At 35.5% G+C, this 22,921-nt stretch overlaps 3 protein-coding genes across 3 annotated transcripts; all 3 read left to right on the top strand.

Moving 5' to 3' along the window:
* The first annotated feature begins 1,751 nt into the window (after positions 1 to 1,751).
* Positions 1,752 to 7,153, top strand: LOC111797595 (26S rRNA (cytosine-C(5))-methyltransferase NOP2B). Its single transcript, XM_023680648.2, has 18 exons — positions 1,752 to 2,129; positions 2,202 to 2,353; positions 2,424 to 2,487; positions 2,573 to 2,706; positions 2,788 to 2,871; positions 2,948 to 3,022; positions 3,110 to 3,181; positions 3,267 to 3,340; positions 3,659 to 3,711; positions 4,780 to 4,889; positions 5,007 to 5,075; positions 5,212 to 5,286; positions 5,414 to 5,506; positions 5,586 to 5,665; positions 5,761 to 5,860; positions 6,313 to 6,575; positions 6,691 to 6,769; positions 6,858 to 7,153. The coding sequence occupies exons 1-17, from the start codon at positions 1,865 to 1,867 to the stop codon at positions 6,743 to 6,745; spliced, it is 1,818 nt and encodes a 605-aa protein (XP_023536416.2). The 5' UTR covers positions 1,752 to 1,864; the 3' UTR covers positions 6,746 to 6,769; positions 6,858 to 7,153.
* Positions 7,154 to 8,479: 1,326 nt separating this feature from the next.
* Positions 8,480 to 12,914, top strand: LOC111797520 (Sucrase/ferredoxin-like family protein). The gene is made up of 5 exons (XM_023680538.2): positions 8,480 to 8,999; positions 10,124 to 10,209; positions 10,307 to 10,612; positions 10,722 to 10,805; positions 12,252 to 12,914. Exons 1-5 carry the CDS (start codon positions 8,610 to 8,612, stop codon positions 12,709 to 12,711), a joined length of 1,326 nt encoding a protein of 441 aa, XP_023536306.2. The 5' UTR covers positions 8,480 to 8,609; the 3' UTR covers positions 12,712 to 12,914.
* Positions 12,915 to 15,357: 2,443 nt separating this feature from the next.
* LOC111797211 (cellulose synthase-like protein E6) lies at positions 15,358 to 20,926 on the top strand. The gene is made up of 8 exons (XM_023680162.2): positions 15,358 to 15,695; positions 16,821 to 17,136; positions 17,255 to 17,395; positions 17,486 to 17,617; positions 18,155 to 18,367; positions 18,583 to 18,813; positions 18,932 to 19,279; positions 20,289 to 20,926. The coding sequence occupies exons 1-8, from the start codon at positions 15,412 to 15,414 to the stop codon at positions 20,841 to 20,843; spliced, it is 2,220 nt and encodes a 739-aa protein (XP_023535930.2). The 5' UTR covers positions 15,358 to 15,411; the 3' UTR covers positions 20,844 to 20,926.
* Positions 20,927 to 22,921: the final 1,995 nt, after the last annotated feature.

The following is a 22,921-nucleotide window of genomic DNA, read 5'->3' as shown; positions in this document are numbered from 1 at the left end:
AATAATAAAAATAATAATAAATTGACGTTTTTTTTTGTCGGTGTAAAGATGTCACTTTTTATAGTAAGGACCTACCTCGAACGAAAGGGGGCGAGCGTTTCCACATTAGGGATGGGGATAGGGACCTTGTTTCCTATACGTCCCCACCTAGCTATGTTTTTTTCTCATATATATATAATTTAAATCTAATTCTTTTGGCCTAAATCCTAGACTTTAATGGAATAAGTTAAAATTTTAATATTTTTAAATTATGAATTCCGAAAATAACCGATAAATAATTTTTTAGGGAAATTTGACTACACGAGTTCGAATCTATGACCTAATTTTCGAAATATTTAATGAAAAAAATTGCAGAGATAAAAAAAAAATAATAATAATAATTATCTGTATCTTCACCCCTCTGTATTATCGCTCTCCAATCTCGATTCTCTAAATTACAAAATAGAGTGGGAATGAGATTAAAAGTCAACAATGAAGACGAGGACGTTACAGCTCGCCCTATTAAAAGTCAACAATTTTTTGTAGTGTTAGAGTTGACTTACTCCATATACAGTCATAGTGTGTGAATGTATAGACTAGATGACAAAAAAATTATCATCTTCTTCTTTGGATTTGAACTTCTCGAGTCTTTGGTTATTAGCTCATGCTCGGTATTACATCGTGTGCAAATTGCACGCCCTCGAGCCAGATTTGGCTAGCGTCTACCTCATCCTTGGGCAAACCCGAGGTGGATCACATGGGTGCTTCGATCGTGACTTATTAAGAACAAGACTCATTTAGGCACTGGGTTTGATATTTTTTTTATTTACTAAAATGAAAATGTGTTACGTTTAATAAGTGAGTCGTGTTTAAGAAATAATTTAAAACGTCTGTAATATATAAATAAAGTTGGTTTATTTTCTCTGAGAATAGTCTTTATCTAATTTATTTTAAATAATAAATTTTATTTAAATTATTCGGAAGATTATTTTATAAAATTTTTAACTTTTATGTTCGAGGACGAGATAAAAACATGATAAGAAGACCCTCAACGTTTAATCCCAAGGTTAAAAAAATTATTGAATTATTTTAATTATAAAAATAAAAATAAAGAAAGGTGATATATAAATCTAGCTCGTTTCGAGTTATTTTATAGCCTTGAAGTGCGCTTGGGCGTGTTATGACACATTCACGACTTTTTCGGGGTGGGTTACTTGTTTTAGGTCAACTTTTGACGCTTTCTCGGAGGTCTCAAATTTTTAATATCGTATCTAATAAGTAATTGATCGTTCGAACATTTTAAATTTTTTTGTATAGGTCGAACTAACTTTGACCGAAATTACTAAACAATATGTTCGAGCTTTGAAAAAAAAGATCAAAAGTTACGTGGTGTTGATTTCACACTGATCTTATTAAAGAAGTGAGAAAACGCTTCGTGATGGGTCGAGGCACGGTCGGTGTGTTCACGTCTCCCGACTCAACATTGAAGTGGTCTCGTGCGTAGAAACATAGGCCCACTATGGTTTAAGAAAAGCCCAAATTAAAAATATAAAATAATAAAAAAATAATAATATAATGGATCAGAATATATATTTGTATTTTTTTCGTTTTTAAAATTCAGAAATTAAAAAAAAAAAGGTAAAAATCGACCGTTACCATGAAAACCGAACCGAACCGGTTCGGTTTGGTTCGGTTTGGTTCGGTTTGGTTCGGTTTGGTTCGACAGTTGGAGTGACCGAATCATATGCCCTTGCCAAAACCCTAAACCCCCGTAGGTCGATTCTTCAGTGTCTCTTATATCTTCCGTAGCTCAAATTGGTTGCTCCGGTGGATTTTCATTCAGACAAAAAATTTCAGCTATCTTTGCTGAATTCAGCAGCTTCCAATGGCTGCCGCGAAGTTCAACAAGAAGAAGGCTGTGAAACGGGACGACCTTCCATTGAAAGGGAAGAAGAAGGACGAGCTCTTCACACGTAAACGTTCTCAGGAGGAAGATGATGATTCTGAGGTTTCGGATGGTCTGGATATGGAAGAAGTAGAGAATGGAGTGCTTGATGGTGATGAAGAAGGATCGGAGTCTGGTTCTGAAGTTTCTTCTGATGGTGATGATCCTTTGGCCGATGATTTCCTGCAAGGAAGTGACGACGAAGGTGATTGTTTTGCTCATAATTGTTTACCGAAAACTTTCGTGTTTTTCTTTCTAATTTGAATATTTTTCGTAGAGAATGGTTCAGGCTCGGATTCTGATGAAGACATCGAAAACAAGTCGAGAATCATCGATGACGAGAGGGCGAGGGAAGAAAAAGATGCTGCGGATGAAATGCAGCTCAATATTAAAGAAGAATCCGATGAGTTCAGATTACCTACCAAGGAGGTAGCGGTTTCACCATGTTTAATTTATGTGATTTTGATTTCGATTGGTTTATAGTCTGTTGTTTCGCCAGGAACTTGAAGAAGAGGCGCTTGGACCTCCCGACCTTTCAAATTTACAAAGGCGTATAAGAGAGAGTATGCATTTTTCATTTGTTGTCTGCAATATTTGTTCCCATTGCTTCTCCTGTTCTTATGTTACCCCTTTGAATTGTAATTTTAGTTGTTCGAGTTCTTACGAATTTCAAGGCTTTGAGGCAGGAGGGAGCAACCCGTAAGGATTATGTTGAACAACTTAAGAAAGATCTTGGTTCATATTATGGGTATAACGAATTTCTTATTGGGGTGCTAGTTGAGGTAACCACCCATTCATGTTTATGTTCTTAGATGTGTTAATGTTGGAAGTAAAAGTTAATGATCAACACTTGTTGTCTTCAGATGTTTCCAGTTGTTGAGCTAATGGAACTTATTGAAGCCTTTGAAAAGCCTAGACCAATATGTTTGCGTACTAACACCTTAAAGGTAATTGCCATACAGGTAGCCCTCTTTTTCATTTGCCATTTCTTATTATCTGTATCTTATTGAAATATTTCTCTAGACGAGAAGGCGGGATCTGGCAGATGTTCTGATTAACAGAGGTGTTAACCTAGATCCTTTAAGCAAGTGGTCAAAGGTAAGGTGCTTCGTTTCGGTGAAGTTATCCTCCATTCTCTCTTTCTTTTTTATGATTAAGTAGTTATATTTCCTATACTGATTGCAGGTTGGACTTGTTGTATATGATTCCCAAGTGCCAATTGGAGCGACTCCTGAATATATGGCTGGTTTTTACATGGTAAACTGTGTACTAGTTCGATTATCTTTATGTACACTTCTTAGTCTAATTTAGGTAGTAAATAGTTATGCTTTGTATTGTACAGCTACAAGGTGCAAGCTCCTTTCTGCCTGTGATGGCCCTTGCTCCTCAGGAGAAAGAACGAATCATTGACATGGCGTAAGTGAATAAAGTAGTAATGTAATGTCTTCTAACCAGTGTTATTTTATTGTGATCTTTTCTAAACTAATGAAAAGGATGTCATATCCTGCAAAGTTGGCTTATTTGAAATTTATTCTCTATTTCAAATTCGTGGCCATTGTTTATAACCTCGAGTCCTTTTTTTACTCTTTGGTGAAATGAATTGGCTGCTCGATTCCAGAAAGTAGCAACTAGAAATCCATTATATGTTACAGTAGTATTGTTAATATCAATGTAGTTGGATAACTGACAGTTTATATCGTCGTTTTCTCTTATAATTGTTTGAAACTATTGCAGGGCAGCACCTGGTGGTAAAACTACATACATAGCGGCACTTATGAAAAATAGTGGTATGTATTCCTTATGTTGGTATTCGTGTACATAGTGTTGTGGCTGAAGTGCTCTGTTGGCCATGTCGTTTTCGAATGTCTTTTCATAGAGTATAAAAATTTATTCTTATGAGAAACAAGAACTACTTGAAGTGTAGGGGATATTGCAAAAATAAATATGGAGTTAAGGTGTGCATGGATATAGTTTTCTTTGGTTAATTTTGACTAAAACGGAAGAAACTAATAGAAAACAGTTATATTAAATGCCTACGAGATCTAATCAACTGCGGGTCACAAACTATTTTTGAATAGAACTGGTTGGTTCAGTTCAAATCCAATTCAGTTATTGCTTTAAAACTGTTATGAAAATGGATGCATGCAAGTTCAAGTTCCATAGATATTTTTTTTTTTGAAAAGAAATATTGCGTGGTTGGCCCTTACTTGTGTGCGTTTGACTATTCTCACGTGACAACTGTGTAAACCTCCGACATTTAGTTGTCAAGGAAACTTATAGGATGTTAAATCCCATACAGGTGGCCACCAAACTTCTCTTAAAGCCCTTATTATTTACATTGGACAAGTTCTTTGGTTATTAGTATTAGGATTTTATCTTCTCAAAGAAATTAAATTTTGTGAGGCTACAAATGATCAAATAAGTGTAAAGAAGAGACCGGAGAAATCTAGTTTTTTTTTTTTTGTATCGCATTCCGTTGTCTGCTAGCATGTGTGAACTAGCCATAAGTTAATTTTTATCCAATTATTATACTCAATAATTGTGTTTTTTGGGTCCATTCTGAATATTTTCTTCGGGACTCGACTTTGATTTTATGAATTTTCTTTTTGTGTTTAATATTTCGAGAATAGTATTACGAAATTATGAAGGTAGTTTATCTGATGCTCTGGTAAATGTTAGAGAAATGCAGCTGGTCATATGTATGTTTTAGAAACGTCGAGTTGTTCATTACACCATGGCACGAGCCTTCATTGTTGCATCACTAATCAACTTTTTATTTCCTTTCTTTGTCAATGTCGATGTAAAATTTTGTGCGCTCTGATTCGATTTGTTTATTAATTATTCAACCATCTCAGGACTAATATTTGCAAATGAGATGAAAGCACCAAGACTGAAGTCTCTCACTGCAAATTTACAGCGGATGGGTGTGACAAATACTGTTGTCTGCAACTATGATGGGAAGGAGGTCATATTATCACTATTCTCCACCACCACCACTATTTTGTGGAAATTAGCTGCTTGCATGATTTGTGTCATGAGAATCACTAAAGTTTCTTTCTATTTATCGTGTATTCTCTTTCAGCTCCCGAAAGTATTAGGCAAGAACACGGCCGATAGAGTTCTGTTAGATGCCCCTTGCAGTGGATCTGGAGTAAGTACTTGACATTCATTGGGCTCTCTATCCCCCTGGAATATCTTTTTAAACATGATTTTATTTTCATGTCTCCAATGATTCCATTTTCTCTTCCATTTTGTTCGATGAACCGAATCTTGATTTTTTTTGTTAGGTTGTATCTAAGGACGAATCTGTTAAAACCTCAAAAAGCTTGGAAGAAATCCAGAAATGTGCTCAGTTGCAAAAGGTAGACCTGATATTATGTGTTTTTGAGCGCTGACCCAACAAACATTCCGTTAATTACTGTTTACGTTATTGGTTCCGTTTGACATAAGGCGATGTTCCTGTAAATCCTACTCTTTGTCCCTGTACAGCAACTTATACTCGCTGCAATTGACATGGTCGATTCAAATTCAAAATCTGGGGGATATGTTGTGTACTCCACATGCTCCATCATGGTTGATGAGGTTTGTATCAGTGCAGTCTGTTATTTTTCTTTTTCGATGTGATACTGGCTATTATTAATCGCTCGTTTGCGTTGTACAGAACGAAGCAGTTGTTGACTATGCACTTAAAAAGAGGGATGTGAAACTTGTGCCATGTGGCCTTGATTTCGGACGTCCCGGGTACCCCAACATGCTTTTTTTTCCAGATTTCAAACCGATTTTACTCCCAGTATCCTTGTTCATACCCTCATTTAACCAATCAATTTTTGTTTTAGGTTTATTCGGTTCAGGGAGAAACGTTTTCACCCATCTTTAGAGAAGACGAGACGTTTCTACCCCCATGTCCACAACATGGATGGATTTTTCGTGGCAAAGGTAGATTTCAACCTTAAAAAATTGATATATGTCGAGCTCTCTCCTTCCCAATTCCATTGAATAGGATTGGTTTGGCTGGGATATCAATAATTTACACCTTGGAACCACACGTACTCAGCTTTAGGCGTTTGATACCGACACACTTAGACATCCTCCACACACGTTAGAACACGTGGTTCAGAGCGTGTTGTTTTTTTCATGACATCTATGGATATTCAGTCTTTTGATTTAGAACACCTTGGAACGACACGTCCTCAACTTTCATTTAGCAGTTTTATTTTTTCTTTTTTGCTATGTTGAACAATGATAGCCAATCATGCTCGTTGCTTGGAGGTCGACGTTCCAACTGCAGCGAGATAGCTATAGTTTTATGATTATTCCATTTGGCTTGTAATGTAGGGCCTTTAGATTAGAACATAACTCTGGATTAATTTGATTCCACTGTTATACAGTTGCAGAAAATGAGCAACAAGATTCCAACTGCTCAATCTTCAGAATTATTGGAAGAGACCGTGGAAGAAGATAGCGAGTCAGAGAATAGCGGAAATGAAAAGGATGACGGCGAATGTCTCCACCCGAAAGTTAGCGACGAGAGAAAGAGGAAGAAGGTTTCGAAAAACCACGACAATGAAAATGGCGAAGATGAATCCAAGCCCGCTGTCGAAAAGAGGAAGAAGAGAAAATTTCCTTCAAGAGAGGAAATCTCAAAAGCTAGGTGAGAAAAAACTGGCTGATCATTCATAGCAGAGTCGTTTCGCCTCGAAAGCTTGTTCGTATAGCAATAGCGTCGTATTTTATGACTTTTACCGTTTGTTTCGAACTCTCTGCAGGGAGGAAAAACGACAAGCTTTAAGGGAAAAGAAAACTGGGAGCAAGAAAGAGTAAAACCCCGAAATCCAATCATTTGAGGTACGTGTTCAGGATCAAATAGTCGATATACGAGGTAAATAAATCTCTAAGAGTGAGATTTTTACGGTTCATTTCGAACTTTCTGTAGTGATGAAAAACGACAAGCTTCGAGGGATACGAAAACTGGGAGCAAGGAGAAGTAAAACCCATAATCCAATCATTTGAGGTACGTGTTAAGGATCGAATAGTCGATATACGAGGTAAATCGAGCCACTAGAAGCCTGATTCAACTGTGGAAAGAAAATATAGTAGTTCTTGTATGAAATGCCCAATTTTGTTAGCTAAGATTATTCATGTAGGATCTTATTGTCACACATTTGCTTTATAATTTATATTTTTATGATGAAATTTTCATTCTTTTATATAACCTATGATTTTGATGAATCCATGGTGTGCTCCCTTTTAACTTCCTTGAAATGTCAATTTGCTTATATGCCCTTGAAGTTACAACTTTTGGATTTGTGGCCTTTTTTATTTATGGTTGAAGTGTATATATTTTTAAATATTTTAGAAATTGTGGATGTATATGTAAATTTCCTTAATTATGGGATATTTTCAGTACTTTTTTTTTTTTTTTTTTTTTATGGAAAAATATCTATTAGGATAATTTAAAAGGAAATTATTGAAAAATGTTTTTAGCTATCTAAATCAATTAATATGTGAAAATATTTACTTTGATAGAAATAAATTTTTATTATTTAAATTTATTAAATTTGATGTCTAATATAATTTTTTTTTTATTAGAGTAATTGATATTGATGCTATTGAAATTACATTTTTGCTATTTATGGAACGAGACTAAGATTCATGCAACGATCTTGAAATGTGTAATCTAGTTAAGATATTATGTATTCGTTTATCGAGTATGAACATCGACTTAAGAGTCCAATCCAGTTAAGTTATTATGCATATGAACATCAACTTAAGAATTAGACTCGTTTAATTTTCAATATCAATGAGTAGAGAATGTGATGAATTTGTCACATGTTTGAGTCATTTCTTCGTCGTTTTATCAAAGAGTACTGGGTAATTCGAAATTTTGAGTTGGGTTGGTGACTCGAGCAATTCTAGTAGAACTCACAATCCAACTAAACCCTTTGGGTTAGGTTGTCGTGTCTCAAATATCAAATATTTACAAGTTACAAGTTTCAACACTTCATTATCATCGGTTGTAAACGTCAAATATTTTTATTTTTCGTAATAATCTCAAAAGTAGGGTAGAATTATAATCCTATTTTTTGATCTTGACAAAAAAAAAAAAAATGTCAACCCGCTAATCCGAATCTTCGTGTTATAAAAAATGCAATCCAACCCAGACTGAAAATAATATAACTTTATGATTTGTGTTGGGTAGTTCGGGTTAGTCAAATTCTCAAATCATATGAACAAGTGTCCGACAACAAAACTACATCTTTTAAAAATGAAAGAGGTCGCCAATGGCACCCTTATAACAACAAAAATGGTCCGACAAAAAACTACAAAGACATGTTTTTCTCAATTATTTTCAGTTAAGAGTTACTCATTCAAACGAGAGTTTGTCCATAAATTAACAACTTTCGGCATCGACATAGACTAAACTCAACTGATATAAACTATGTACTCTCGAATGTTCGAACCTTCCACCGTCCATATTATTAAATTAAAAAAAAAAAAATTGAGTCTCAAGAAAGTCAACAAAAAGAAGAGAGGGCAAATAAATCAACCTAGGATTCAGCCATTCTTCTCTACCGCTACACCTTGACTTCCCACACTTCCGCCATGTAAAAGCGACCCCTAAACCCCACTCTCTTGCATTTACAGGCCGAACCCATTTCCCCTTTCCCTCCCAATCCCCTAAATCATGTCTTTCAACAGAGAAAGAGACGACCCTCTTTCCTTCGCCGCCGCAAACCCATCTTCCTCTTCTTCTCCCGTCTCCGTTTCCGACCCTCGTGATACCTTTCTCTCCGACCCAAATTCCCACATCGGAAGTGCCTCCGGCAGCTTCCAAAATGAGGGTCTTCTCTCTGATTTCACTGCCAATATCAGTGATGCTGAGTTTGGATTCTCTCGCCCTGAGTTCCGCCACAGCCCACTTGCTGGAACTGTGGATTTCTATGACCGCCATGTGTTTCTTTGTTACAAGAATCCTCAGGTTTGGCCTCCTAGGATTGAGGCTGCTGAGTTCGATCGCCTTCCTAGGTTGCTCTCTGCGGCTGTAATGTCCAGGAAGGGCGATATGAAGAAAGAAGTAGGTGTTTATGTTTAATGCCCATCAACTGTTTGTTGTTTTGTCTGCACTTTTGTCTCTTGGGTTCTTTTTAGTTTTAGCTTTGGAATTGGATTTGCTCTGTTTTTGGAGTGATTTGGGAATGTGGGTTTTGCAATGTAGTGGTTTTTGTGCTGTTTGAGATGATTTTCCTTGTGGTTAGTGCTGAATTGTTTGCAAAGAGGCACGGCATCTCAGCATTTCAAACGTGTTCTTATAGTTAGGAATCGCAAATCTCCAACAATGGTATGATATTGTTCACTTTGAGCATAAGCTCTCATGGCTTTGCTAGCTTCCCCAAAAGGTTTCATACCGATGGAGATGTATTCCTTACTTATAAACCCGTGATCATTCTCTAAATTAGCCAATGTGGGACTCCCTCCCAACAATCCTCTCCTCGAACAAAGTACACCATAGAGCCTCCCTATGGATCCCTCGAACAACCTCCCCTTAATTGAAGCTTGACTCCTTCTCTTGGAGCCCACGAACAAAGTACATCTTTTGTTCGACACTTTCGTCACTTTTGACTACACCTTCGAGGCTAGCAATTTCTTTGTTCGACACTTGAGGATTCTATTGACATGGATAAATTAAGGGCATGTTAGGAATCACGACTCTCCACAATGGTATGATATTGTCCACTTTAACGTGGGACTCCCTCCCAACAAAGTAAGGAGTTCTTGTATGATTCCTAACACTTATCCCTCTTGTTTCCTCTCCTTATCCCTCTTGTTTCCTCATGAGAGTTTAGGAGGCAATTCTTGTGGGGAAAATGCTGGCTTTTGCTCTAATGTTGTTTGTTTCTGATTTAGATCTGGCGGTTTACTGAATATATGAACCCATAATGGTTTTGAGCTTAGATTAGAAGAAAACAAAGAAGAAGGTTTGTAAATCAGAAAGCAAAAAACGAAAAGATTATCAAATGTGTGCTTTGTAATTTTGTTCTAACTATGACAAATCTTTGTTATGGTTAATGAGCTTCTTTTTGTTCCTGTCTTTAGCTAGATTTATCACTAACATAGTCAATTCCTCTTAGAATATGCATCCAAATGCTTCATATTTTTACTTCTCTATGTTCAACATTTGGTTTCTTCTGGAAACATTAGACCCGTTTAACGATATGTGAGGGGCACGACGGAACCGAGACATCGAATGGGGATGTTTTGATCTTCCCAGACATGATAAGATATAGGTCAGTTAGTTGTGCACCTATTTTCATTCTGATGAATTCCTTGTTTATCCTTTCCCGTGATGATGCAAACTCCCACTGTTTTTGAAAAAAATTGTAGGAGGTTGACCCATTTTGATGTTGACACATTTGTTGAAGAAGTTCTTGTGAAGAATGGTGAGTGGCAGCCTGGATCTCCTGAAGCATTGAAGGGTTCATATGTTTTCGTATGCTGTCATGGGTCCCGAGATCGTCGGTGTGGCGTTTGTGGTCCTACATTGGTCAGTCGGTTCCGAGATGAGATAAAATTTCTTGGTCTTCAAAATGAAGTATCTGTTAGACCATGCTCGCATATTGGGGGCCACAAGTATGCAGGAAATGTCATTATATTTAGATCAAATGCCAATGGAGATGTTAGTGGGCACTGGTATGGGAGAGTTATCTATCCTAAGTGATACTTCTGCTCAAATTTGATAACCGAACTTTGCTCGTAAACCCGTTACAGTAACAAGACACGTCTCTCAATTTGTTTTCAGGTATGGATACGTTTCCCCTGAAGACGTGTTTTTATTGCTTCAGCAGCATATTGTGAGAGGGAACATTGTAGACGAACTTTGGAGGTATGTTCTTTCTTTGCACTGATAACTCTTATAAATGTTCGGCAAGTGTCGTTTTAGATTAAATTTCGATCATTTTCACTCGGTTTATCTACCGTGCACCAAGTCATTTTTGCCTTCCATATTTAGAACAAAAGGGTAAATTTTGCATCAAGTTATTTGATCTTTAGATCTGGGTTTGTGCAGAGAACTAGGTGAATTTCTAATTCTGATGTGGTTTGTTAATAAAATGGTTAAATTAGGACGTGACAAAGATTGGTGATCGGCTAGTGTCTTTCAAAACGTGTCATATAAGGAAATGGTTAACATCTAGTAGCGACGATGGGATAGTGTCTTTTCAAAACTTGCCATATAAGGAAATGGTTAACATCTAGTAGCGACGATGGACTAGTGTCTTTCGGAACGTGCCGTATAAGGAAATGGTTAACATCAAGTAGCGATGATGGGATAGTGTCTTTCGAAACATGCCATATAAGGAAATGGTTAACATCTAGTAGCGACGATGGACTACTGTCTTTCGAAACGTGCCATATAAGGAAATGGTTAACATCTGTAGCGATGACGGGATAGTGTCTTTCAAAACATGTCATATAAGGAAATGACTAACATCTAGTAGCGACGATTGGATAGTGTCTTTCAAAACATGCCATACAAGGAAATGGTTAACATCTAGTAGCGACGATGGGATAGTGTCTTTCAAAACATGCCATACAAGGAAATGGTTAACATCTAGTAGCGACGATGGGATAGTGTCTTTCAAAACGTGCCATACAAGGAAATGGTCAACATCTAGTAGCGACGATGGACTAGTGTCTTTCGAAACATGCCATATAAGGAAATGGTTAACATCTAGTAGCGACGATGGGACAGTGTCTTTCAAAACATGCCATATAAGGAAATGGTTAACATCTAGTAGCGACGATGGGACAGTGTCTTTCAAAACATGCCATATAAGGAAATGGTTAACATCTAGTAGCGACGATGGGACAGTGTCTTTCAAAACATGCCATATAAGGAAATGGTTAACATCTAGTAGTGACGATGGGACAGTGTCTTTCAAAACATGCCATATAAGGAAATGGTTAACATCTAGTAGTGACGATGGGACAGTGTCTTTCAAAACATGCCATATAAGGAAATGGTTAACATCTAGTAGTGACGATGGGACAGTGTCTTTCAAAACATGCCATATAAGGAAATGGTTAACATCTAGTAGCGACGATGGACTACTGTCTTTCGAAACGTGCCATATAAGGAGATGGTTAACATCTAGTAGCGACAAACATATTTTGATACACTTCTCCAAAATATATGGATCAAAATGAAACTTTTAAAGCGTTAGGAACTGAACCAAGTTTAAACGGATCCGAGACTATAAAAAACAAAATGGTTAGACTAAATTACTATTGAACATTCAGTTCTAATCCTATATTGTAAATACTCACTTAGGGGCCAGATGGGTTTATCAGAGGAAGAACAGAAGCTGAGCCTAGAACGAAGACTTAGCATAATCAATGGTTCAAATGGCCCTAAAAGCAATGAAGAGCTGACACAAATCCAGACCAGTGATCCGAACTCCGATCACTATAATTCTCGTGTCGATGTTGTAGCCTGCTGTCAGGGACGCGGAGATGGTTACTCCTCGTGCTGTCAGAATCCCGAACTATCAGGAACAGTAATCGATTCAGATACAAACGACGACGTTCCTCCAAACGTCGCAACTGCAAAGAGCAGCAACAGAAAACTAACCTCACGAACCAATAGCAGCAAATCATCATTATCCCGTAAGGTTTGTGCAATGCCAACATGGCTCGAGAGCTGGGAACGCGAAGATACATACGCTGTTGCTGCTGTTATCTGTGCTGCTGTGTCGGTTGCTATTGCTTATCGCTGCTACAAGCAGCTATAAAAACATCAAGGGTGTAGAAACTTCGTGTTTAAATTTTGCTTGTGTTTGCATGATTTCGAGTCGCTCGTAGAGGAGCGTAAGATATATGAACTTAGGATAATCTTTTTTTTGTGTTTCCTTCTTTGGAGATCTCTTATAAACTTAATGTAAGTCAAGTCTCAGTGCAGATGAATGGAAATTAAATTGAGTTCTTTATGTATAAATGGATAATTGTGTGTTTCAACCTTCAACTAAGTAGACCCATTGTGTTTGTATTGTTTACTAGATCCATGAACTCGACTCGCCGAGGGCTCATGGCTATTGCTCTTATAATCGATATTCAAACCGTTCTTGAGGTACGACTTCGATCATTACGAGCCAAAACAGGTTCACTGATTCTATGAAAACTTCTTGAATGACTAAAAATAAGTAATTTTTTTTTTCAGATGAACAGGGTCTGGGACTGAATTGTTAGACTAATGTTTTACTTTTATTAATAACGATTGTTTGAGCTGAAAATGAGACAATCCACGAACAACCAACATTTATTGTGATATCCCGTGTCTTAATTTTTTTTTTAAAAAAAAAAATTAATATAAACATTTGAATTTTCCAATTAGAATTAAAAAAAAAAAAAAAAAATCAAGACCCATGGTCCAGTTAGCTAGTGGAAGTCTTTCTTTACAATTATTATTATTATTAAATTAATTTAATATTCCTCAACAAAAGTAGTTATTGTACTAAAATACAAAAAAATAAAAGTACTTAAAGTTTATTGGTAAAAAATCTAATATTATTATATTACTAAATATCTAAATCAATTCTCGAGAATAGAGACGTTCACGAGTGAGGCGAAAATGACGTTTCTATCCTCGTCTCCCTCATTTTATGCCCCTACGAAAATTTTCATTTAATTTCGTAAGAATCAGGAATTTTTTTTTTTTTTTGCATAAAATTCACGGGTCGAAATATCGCTACATGGTTGGTGAAAGTCTCAATTTTACTATTTTGTGGTTACTTTGGAAAAAACGTGAGGATTAATGTCAAATTACAATAATACCCTTTAAAAGTATATGATTGAGTCTCGAGTCACATTTGACAAAAAAATATTTATAAAACGTGAACGAGAAAAGTGTTACAGGTTAAAAGCGATACGTAAAAACCATATATTTGATCGCATATAAATCCCGTAAATTTCTATATTTTTTGTTATCTAATTTTTTTTTAATATTTTCAAAAATTAAATTAAGTTTTGGAAGCTAAAAAAATAAATAAAAAATAAAAAAAAATGAAATTGTTATTAAATGGCCTTACTTCTTAGACAATTTTCTAACATAATTTAAATAATATATTAATTGCAATAGTTAATTAAATTAGATATATTAATTATAGCAATTAATTAAATTTAGGGCTCAATAAATTGTCTTCCATTTTTTCCCCTTTTTTTTTTGTTTATATTATTTTTAATACATTTTAACATATTTTTTTTCTTTTTCTATTTTTTTTTTAAAAAGACAAAAATTTAGATTTTTTTTCTTTTTAATTCATATAATTGTTCGAGAACTCGCTAATGCATTCTTATGTCACGACGTGTATAATCAACTAATATCAATATTCATCGAAACAATTTAAATATATTAAAACATAAAAAGACAAAATTACAGCTCGTTAACAGAAAATGACAAAAATAAAAGGACAAACAACATAATTCTAATATATATATATATGTGGTCGGTATTAAAGTCGATATATTTTTATATGTTCGTGGGCCTCGATATCAGCCTAAAAGAGGAATCGACATTTTTTAGAAAAATCTAAAAAAATAAAATAAAAAATGTCTCACTTTTTTCTTTTATATTTATATTTTTTTAAAATTATTATTTATCAATTTTGGAATATAGTGTGTTTATATTGGATGGAGTGAAATAAATTAAATATATTTAATTTAAAAAATAGATATGACGTGTATAATTAATTATTAAAAATTTATATATAGACATCTTATTCTCCAACGGCTTATTATGCAACACTAAACATAAATATAGACATCTTATTCCCGAACATCTTATTATGCAACACTAAACACAAACACAGATATCTTATTCCCGGACATCTTATTCCCAAACATCTTATTATTCAACACTAAACACAAACACAGACATCTTATTCCCGAACATCTTATTATTCAACAATAAACACAAACACAGATATCTTATTCTCGAACATCTTATTATTCAACACAAAACACAGACACAAACATCTTATTTTCGAACATCTTATTATTCAACAATAAACACAGACACAAACATCTTATTTCCGAACATCTTATTATTCAACAATAAACACAGACACAAACATCTTATTATTCAACACTAAACACAAACACAAATATCTTATTTCCGAACATCTTATTATTCAATAATAAACACAGACACAAACATCTTATTATTCAACAATAAACACAGACACAAACATCTTATTCCCGAACATCTTATTATGCAATACCAAACACAAACATAGACATTTGACTTTCCGAACATCTTATTATGCAACACTAAACACCAATACGACATTTAATTTCCGGCATCTTCTTTTCAAATATGTAAACGGCCAATGGAAAGATCCATACTTCAAAAACTATATAAATAGGAAAAAAGTACACGCAATTATTCATTCTCATTTATTTAGATTCAGGGAGAGAGAGAGAGAGAAGAAACAAGGATGCAAAACGGGGATGGAGAAACGACGCCGTATTCGTTGTTCGAGACGAGAGAAGGGCGGCGAGGAGGACGTTACAGAGCTTTTGCAGCGACGGTCATGGCTGGAATTGCCGTTATTTGGGGTTACAGAGCGGCGGAGATCCCTACCGCCGGCGACCCTGGACGGTGGCCTTGGATCGGAATCTTCATCTCTGAGATACTATTTGGTCTCTACTGGATTTTAACTCAATCTCTTCGTTGGCGACTCACTTACAACTTCCCCTTCAAAGATCAACTCTCTCTAAGGTACTCTTCTCCCTCTCGGGTTCGTTCGGTTTTCAACAAATTATTCGAGCAGGTTACTACAAATGTTCTCGACAGAACTATAAAATTAATTCAAATTTCTTTCGAATAATTATAAATTACTCGAGCATGTCAATACAAATGTGCCCAACGCCATACTAAAAATCATTATAAAATTAATTCAAATTTCTTTCGAGTTATTATAAATTACTCGACCATCTGTGCTCGACACCAAACTAAAAATAATTACAAAATTAATTTAATTTTGTTTTCAAATAATTATAATCAAACGAGTAGATATATATATTTATATATTTTGTGCTTTTATATATTTATTATTATTTATTATTATTTTTGTTTAGAATAAAATGAGTATTATATATATATATATATATATATATATATATATATATATATATATATATATAACAAAATTATAATAAAACAAATATTTTGGGTGACTTACCTTCCGTCTCTTATCTTCTTTCCAAAAAAGATAAGCTTAGGGGATCAAATAATATCTATTTATGTAAATAAATAAATAAATAAATAATATATATATATATATAATTTAGGCAATATCTATATTTTACAAAAAAAAATTATAATAAAACAAATATTTTAAGTGACTTACTTTTTTTTTTCTTATTTTCTTAAAAAAAAAAGGTAAATATTATTATTTTTCTTATTTTCTTAAAAAAAATGTAAATACATCAATTATTTTAAAACTTTTTAAACCGGCTCGGAGGGTATTTTTGAAATATTAATAAAAGTTTAAGGGTATTTTTGAGAAAAAAAAAAAGATATTTTTTAGATTCTTTTTCAAATTTTAAGAGTATTATTAATTTTTTTGAAAATTTAACTATATATTTTATTTATTTATTTATTTATTATTATTATTATTTGAGAAAAATGGGCTATTTTTATTAATTTGGTATTTAAATTTTTATGTATTTATTGGAATTGTTATTTTGTTATTTTGGGGTTAATTTATTGTATTTTCTTTAAATAAAATAAATAATGATTTATTTATTTTTTATTTTTTGTTAAATGTTTGACAAATAACATAAATAACAAGCTTTTTCATTTCCATGGCGGAAATGGCTCACTCTGGATCTTGCCCTGCAGGTACAACGACGACCAATTACCAAATGTCGACATTTTCGTTTGCACCGCCGACCCAATTATCGAACCGCCGGTCTTGGTCATCAACACCGTCTTATCCGCCATGGCCTACGATTACCCACCTGAGAAATTGGCCATTTATCTCTCCGATGATGGCGGCTCCGAGTTCACATTCTACGCTCTCATTGAAGCTTCAAATTTCTCCAAGCATTGGTTGCCCTTCTGTAGAAAGTTCAAGGTTGAGCCCAGGTCTCCGGAGGCCTACTTTTCTCTCGATTCTGCCCTGCATAATTGTTCTCAAGAGTGGATCCACATGAAGGTAGGCAATGGGGTTCTTCAATTTTCAGTAGTGGATGTAATTTTGTTGAATGGATTGTGTTTTTGACTTATTGGATCAATGGTAGTGTTTAAGTTGAAACTCTTGATGGGTTGCACAGAAACTGTTCGATGAAATGAAGGAGAGAATTAACTCGGTGATTGAAATGGGGAGGGTTCCTAAGGAGATAAGGGATCAAAATAAAGGTTTCTCTGAGTGGGATATTGGTGTAACAAAGCAAAATCATCAGTCCATTGTGAAGGTGATCTTGCTTCATTTCCTCTAACACATGTTCATATGGCGTTGCAAATTTTGTTGTACTAATTTTGTTGTACTGTTTCTTACTTGGCAGATAATATTTGATGGGAAGAATCATGATAATGTGGATATTGATGGATTTGTACTGCCAAAATTGGTGTACATGGCTCGTGAAAAGAGACCCCAGCAACCCCATCATTTTAAAGCTGGAGCTATGAATGCACTGGTAAGTATTCCAACACCAGTTTCTCGTTGAGTTATCATTCATTTTGCCCTGTACAGTGATTTTTAAAGCTCATGATGCAAGAAAAAAACACGGATTTTTGCATAAAGGAAAGAGAAGAGAATGTATAAAAAAACATACATAAAGGAAAGAGAAGAGAATGTATAAAAAAACATACATAAAGGAAAGAAGGCATAGTCAAAGTAGGAATATGGAAAGAAGATAAAAAAAACCTTATATACAAGACATTTTGCGTTCGACGTGTCTTTTCAAGGTGAGGCGATAGACGTGCGCCTACGTGCGTGCCTCAAGGCATCTTTCATACCACTGGTCCTGTAATTTGTGCATGGTATTGGTTTTGATTAAGTTTCTATAATGTTACAAGTCATATTGTTGTCCTAGAACGTCTCTACTTTTCCTTAATCTGCACGTGTTTTCTTTGAACGTAATAGAAAGGGACAATGAGTTGATAATTGAACTTTATGCATTTCCATGTTTTATTTGTAAGGAAACAATTAAAATCATACAAATGTGTTGCAGATAAGAGTATCCTCAGAGATAACTAATGCTCCCTTCATCCTCAACTTAGACTGCGACATGTACTCAAATAATCAAGACACAATAAAGGAGTTACTATGTTTCTTCCTGGATGGTAAAAGAAGCCAGGACATTGCATTTGTGCAATTCCCACAAGACTTCGACAATATTACAAAAAACAAGTTATATGGGCTGCCAGATCAAGTTATTAACGAGGTGAGAATCTATCTGAAATGTTATAGTAGATACTGTCTGCTTTAGCCTGTCACATATTGCCATCAATCTCACGGTTTTAAGACGCGTTTTAAAAACCTTGAGGGGGAAGTCCGAAAGGGAAAGCCCAAAGAAGACAATATCTACTAGTGGTGGGCTTGGTCTATTACACAGTAAACGAACAAGTTGATGAAATAATATGTATGATCTTGTTGCAGATTGAACTAACTGGCATTGGTAGCTACGGCACCGCCTTGTATTGCGGCACTGGATGTTTCCATCGAAGAGAAGCTCTCTGTGGGAAGAAGTACAGTGAAGATTTTAATGGATCAGTACATTTGGATGCGCAAAGTAATAAAGAAGATCCAAAAACTATTAATGAATTGGAAGAAGCATGTAAGCTTCTTGTTGACTGCAACTTTGAGAACGGCTCTCAATGGGGAAAGGAGGTCTCTCTCTCTCTCTCTCTCTCTCTCTATATATATATATATATATACACACATATGCATTGGAGATGGGATTGATATATGGGTCTGTCTCTAAAATGAGGTTGATATTGAATTGCAGATGGGATTAGTATATGGGTGTCCAGTAGAAGATATTGTTACTGGGTTAACAATACAGTGCAGAGGTTGGAGATCGGTTTACTATAATCCGAAGAAACGAGCATTTTTGGGGGTTGCTCCGATTAGCTTGGATGTATCTCTTGTTCAATTTAAAAGGTGGTCTGAAGGCATGTTTCAAATATTCTTGTCCAAGTATTGCCCCTTCATATATGGACATGGGAAGATCAAGTTTGGAGCTCAAATGGGATACTGTGTATATCTTTTATGGGCTCCACTTTCGCTACCAGCTTTGTATTATGCCACCGTTCCTGCTATTTGTCTGCTTCGAGGCATTCCCTTATTTCCGGAGGTATTTATTCTTAGTCTTATGTGCTTTTGATTTGTTGTGTTTATTCACAAAGGTATCCTTTTATTGATTGAACTAGTAAGCTAATAGGTTAATTCTTGAGTTTTGAATTGTGATTCTCTGTGTAGTCCCCTATAACGGTCCAAGCCCACCGCTAGCAGATGTTGTCCTTTTTGGGCTTTCCCTCAAGGTTTTTAAAATGCGTCTGTTAGGGAGATGTTTCCACACTGTTATAAAGAATGTCTCGTTCTCTTCCCCAATCGATGTGGGATCTCACTATCCCCCCTTCAGAGCCCAACATCCTCGCTAACACACTGCCCAGTGCTCACCTCCTCTTTGGGACTCAGCGCCCTCGCTGGCACACTGTTTGGTGTCTGGCTCTGATACTATTTGTAACGGCCCAGCCCACCGCTAGCAGATATTGTCCTCTTTAGATTTTCCCTTTCGGGCTTCCCCTCAAGGTTTTTAAAACGCATCTGCTAGGAAGAGGTTTCCACACTCTTATAAGGAATGCTTCGTTCTCCCTCCCATCCGATGTGGGAACTCACAATCCACCCGCCTTTCAGGACCCAGCATTCTCGCTGGCACTTGTTCTCCTCTCCAATCGATGTGGGATCTCACAATCCCACCTCCCTTTGAGGCCCACCGTCCTCGCTAGCACACCGTCTAGTGTTCACCCCCTTCAGGGCTCAGCGACCTTGTTGGCACACTACCTGGTGTCTGGTTCCCACCACTAGCAGATATTGTCCTCTTTGGGCTTTCCCTTTCACGCTTCCCCTCAAGGTTTTTAAAACGCATCTGCTAGGAAGAAGTTTCCACACCCTTATAAAGAATGCTTCGTTCTCCTCCCCAACTGACGTGGGATCTCACATCCCCACTGTTGGCATCATTAATTAAATAATGACGTGGAACACGTCAAATACATGACAAAAAGGAAATGGACAACAGGGTTTATTTACTTATTCCGGAAACTTCACTTGTAAAATGATAGTTTGGCTTCTTTTAACTATAGGTTACAAGCTTATGGGCCATACCTTTTGCATACGTCTTTGTTACCAAAACCTGTTGGAGCATATTTGAGACCATAACTTGTGGCAGCACACTCAAAGCTTGGTGGAACTTGCAAAGAATGTTACTTTTCAGAAGAACCACTGCATTCTTCTTTAGCTTCATTGACACAATCATCAAGCAGCTTGGGCTTTCTCAAACTAAATTTGCTGTGACTGCTAAAGTGGCAGCTGAGGATGTGTCAAAGAGATATGAACAAGAGATCATAGAGTTTGGGAGCTCAGACATCATGTCCAATATGATAGCAACACTTGCAATGCTTAACCTTTTTGGTTTCTTGCTGGGAATCAAGAACGTTGCTGCTTTGGATTTGGAGTCTTTTTACAAAGGTATGAACAAATTCATTCTCCAAACTCTTGTTTGTGGGCTAATCGTTATGGCTAACTTGCCCACATATGAAGCCCTCTTCGTTCGTAAGGACAAGGGGCGTTTGCCGACCTCAGTATTGTTCAGGTCTGTTGTTTTGGCTCTGTTGCCTTGTTTATTGTTGGCATGCTAAATAGTGACACTTTGTAGTAAGCTTCTGCTGCTTTGTTGGGTAGACATTTTGAAATTTTATAGGTTTGATGTGTTTTAATTCAATGCTATGTTATAGAATGATGTATATCGTGCAAGAAAATCGTTAGTATACACTAACGAGAAGTACCTGTTGCGCAATTTAATTGAACTATATGAAGCAATAGAATTCATTGAAGCTAGCTTCAGGTTCTAATAGACACTTTCTCGAAGCTGATGTTAAGAAAAACGTCTTTCTCATTTTATTCTTTTACTTTGTTCACTAGAGATTATACTAACACTAAAATGAGGACAAGAAAAAATTGTAGCCCTCGAGTTGCAGAGAACCATCCGAACTGAAGCAATCTTTCTAGATTGCTCTCCCTTACAGTCTTGCTTCGCCATTGTAGCATGTGTGTGGCCTAGCCCATAAGGGCATGTGTACATTTGAAGTATGAGGTGAAAAATTGAATTACGATCAATATTTTTCGACAATTTTATGATGAATGTTCAAATTTGATAAAATTCACACACGTGTTTAATTCAATGCTATATGTATATCATGCTAGAAAATCGTTGGTATACAATAACTAGAAGAACGCGATGCAAAATTTAATTGAACTATATGAAGTAATAGAATTCGTTGAAGCTTCCGGTTCAAATAGACACTTTCTCCAAGCTTGATGTTAAGAAAAACGTCTTTCTCGATCTATTCTCTTTATTCACTAGAGATTATACCAACACTAAAATGAGGACAAAAAAAAAAATTGTAGCACCCGAGTTGCAGAGAGCAATCCCGAACTGAAGCAATCTTTCCAAAATTTGCTCCCCCTTGCGGCCTTGCTTCCCATTGTTTTTACCATTGTAGCACGTGTGTGGCCCAGCCCATAAGGGCATGTGTACACGACCTTACAACTTAAATCTAAACTCATTCAGATTCGATAAAATTCATACACGTGTTTAATATAAAAACAATTTGAAATGGATTCTTCATACTCATATCTTGAAAAACATAATATAAAAATACAAATATAAAAATACAACCAAATCAAGAACAAAAAAACATGTTTTTTTTTTTACCAAGATTCTCAAAATTAAAATGAATTGAGACACTATTTAATAATGTTCTTTAAGGAACATGTTCTCGTGCTTGCATCACATCCCATGTCTTATATTTGAATAATATTAATGTTCGGAGTGGGGCATGTCTTGGACAAATATGAACACGGAATCTTTATTTTTCTAATCATTTTTTTTCTTTATCTTTCCAATAATTTAGTATTTTGTTTCAATGAATGGTCTATCATATTTGAATTTAATATCTTTCTGATGGATCGTTAACTTCTTTGAGACGTCTTTGATTGAGACGAAAACAATGATGGACCTAATAATAATGACATGAGATTGATGTTCTAAACTAACACGTTATATGTCTCGTTATCCTTTTACCAAGTCAGGTCAACTCAAAGACTAACTAAAAATTAAATTCAAATTTGGTGGAGAAAAAATCAGATATCAAATAAAAATTAAATTGAAATTTTATCGATCAAAAGTGCTGGTCTTGAAATTGTAATGATCGACATTTTGTACACGGATTAATCAGGGTCATTACTTAAGAATAACGATTTTAAAATTTAAAAACAAATAATATGCTTTAAAAAAAAAAAAAGTAACGAACACTATGAGAAATTGAACAAACATATAGTAAAACAAAACAAGCTATTCTCCTCGTTAGCGCTTTGAAAATATGATTTTTTGTATTTCTTGTATTCTCTATAACTATACATACAGCAAGTCATCTATATGAACTTTTAGCCGTCAAGGAGTTTACTATCTTGATGGTATCACGTATGTTTCTCTTTGTGTTTTCTCTATCTTGTTCTTTGTATTTTTCATCTAGATCGAGTATGTGAGTTATGTGATCTTAACACGTTTGTTCATGACTTGTTCTAGATATGGATCGTCTAGCTTGATTCCAACATGCACATAGAGACAGACCACTGAGCTCGTGTGCTAGTGTTCAGTTCCAACCGTCAATAATGACAAAAAAAACAAACACTTTTGAGTCCAATTTTAAACAAA

This window comes from Cucurbita pepo, chromosome 6 (genome assembly GCF_057944985.1).
Source record: "Cucurbita pepo subsp. pepo isolate OVF chromosome 6, ASM5794498v1, whole genome shotgun sequence".
NCBI classification, from domain to species: Eukaryota; Viridiplantae; Streptophyta; class Magnoliopsida; order Cucurbitales; family Cucurbitaceae; genus Cucurbita; species Cucurbita pepo.
This window is presented reverse-complemented; position numbering and strand designations above follow the sequence as displayed.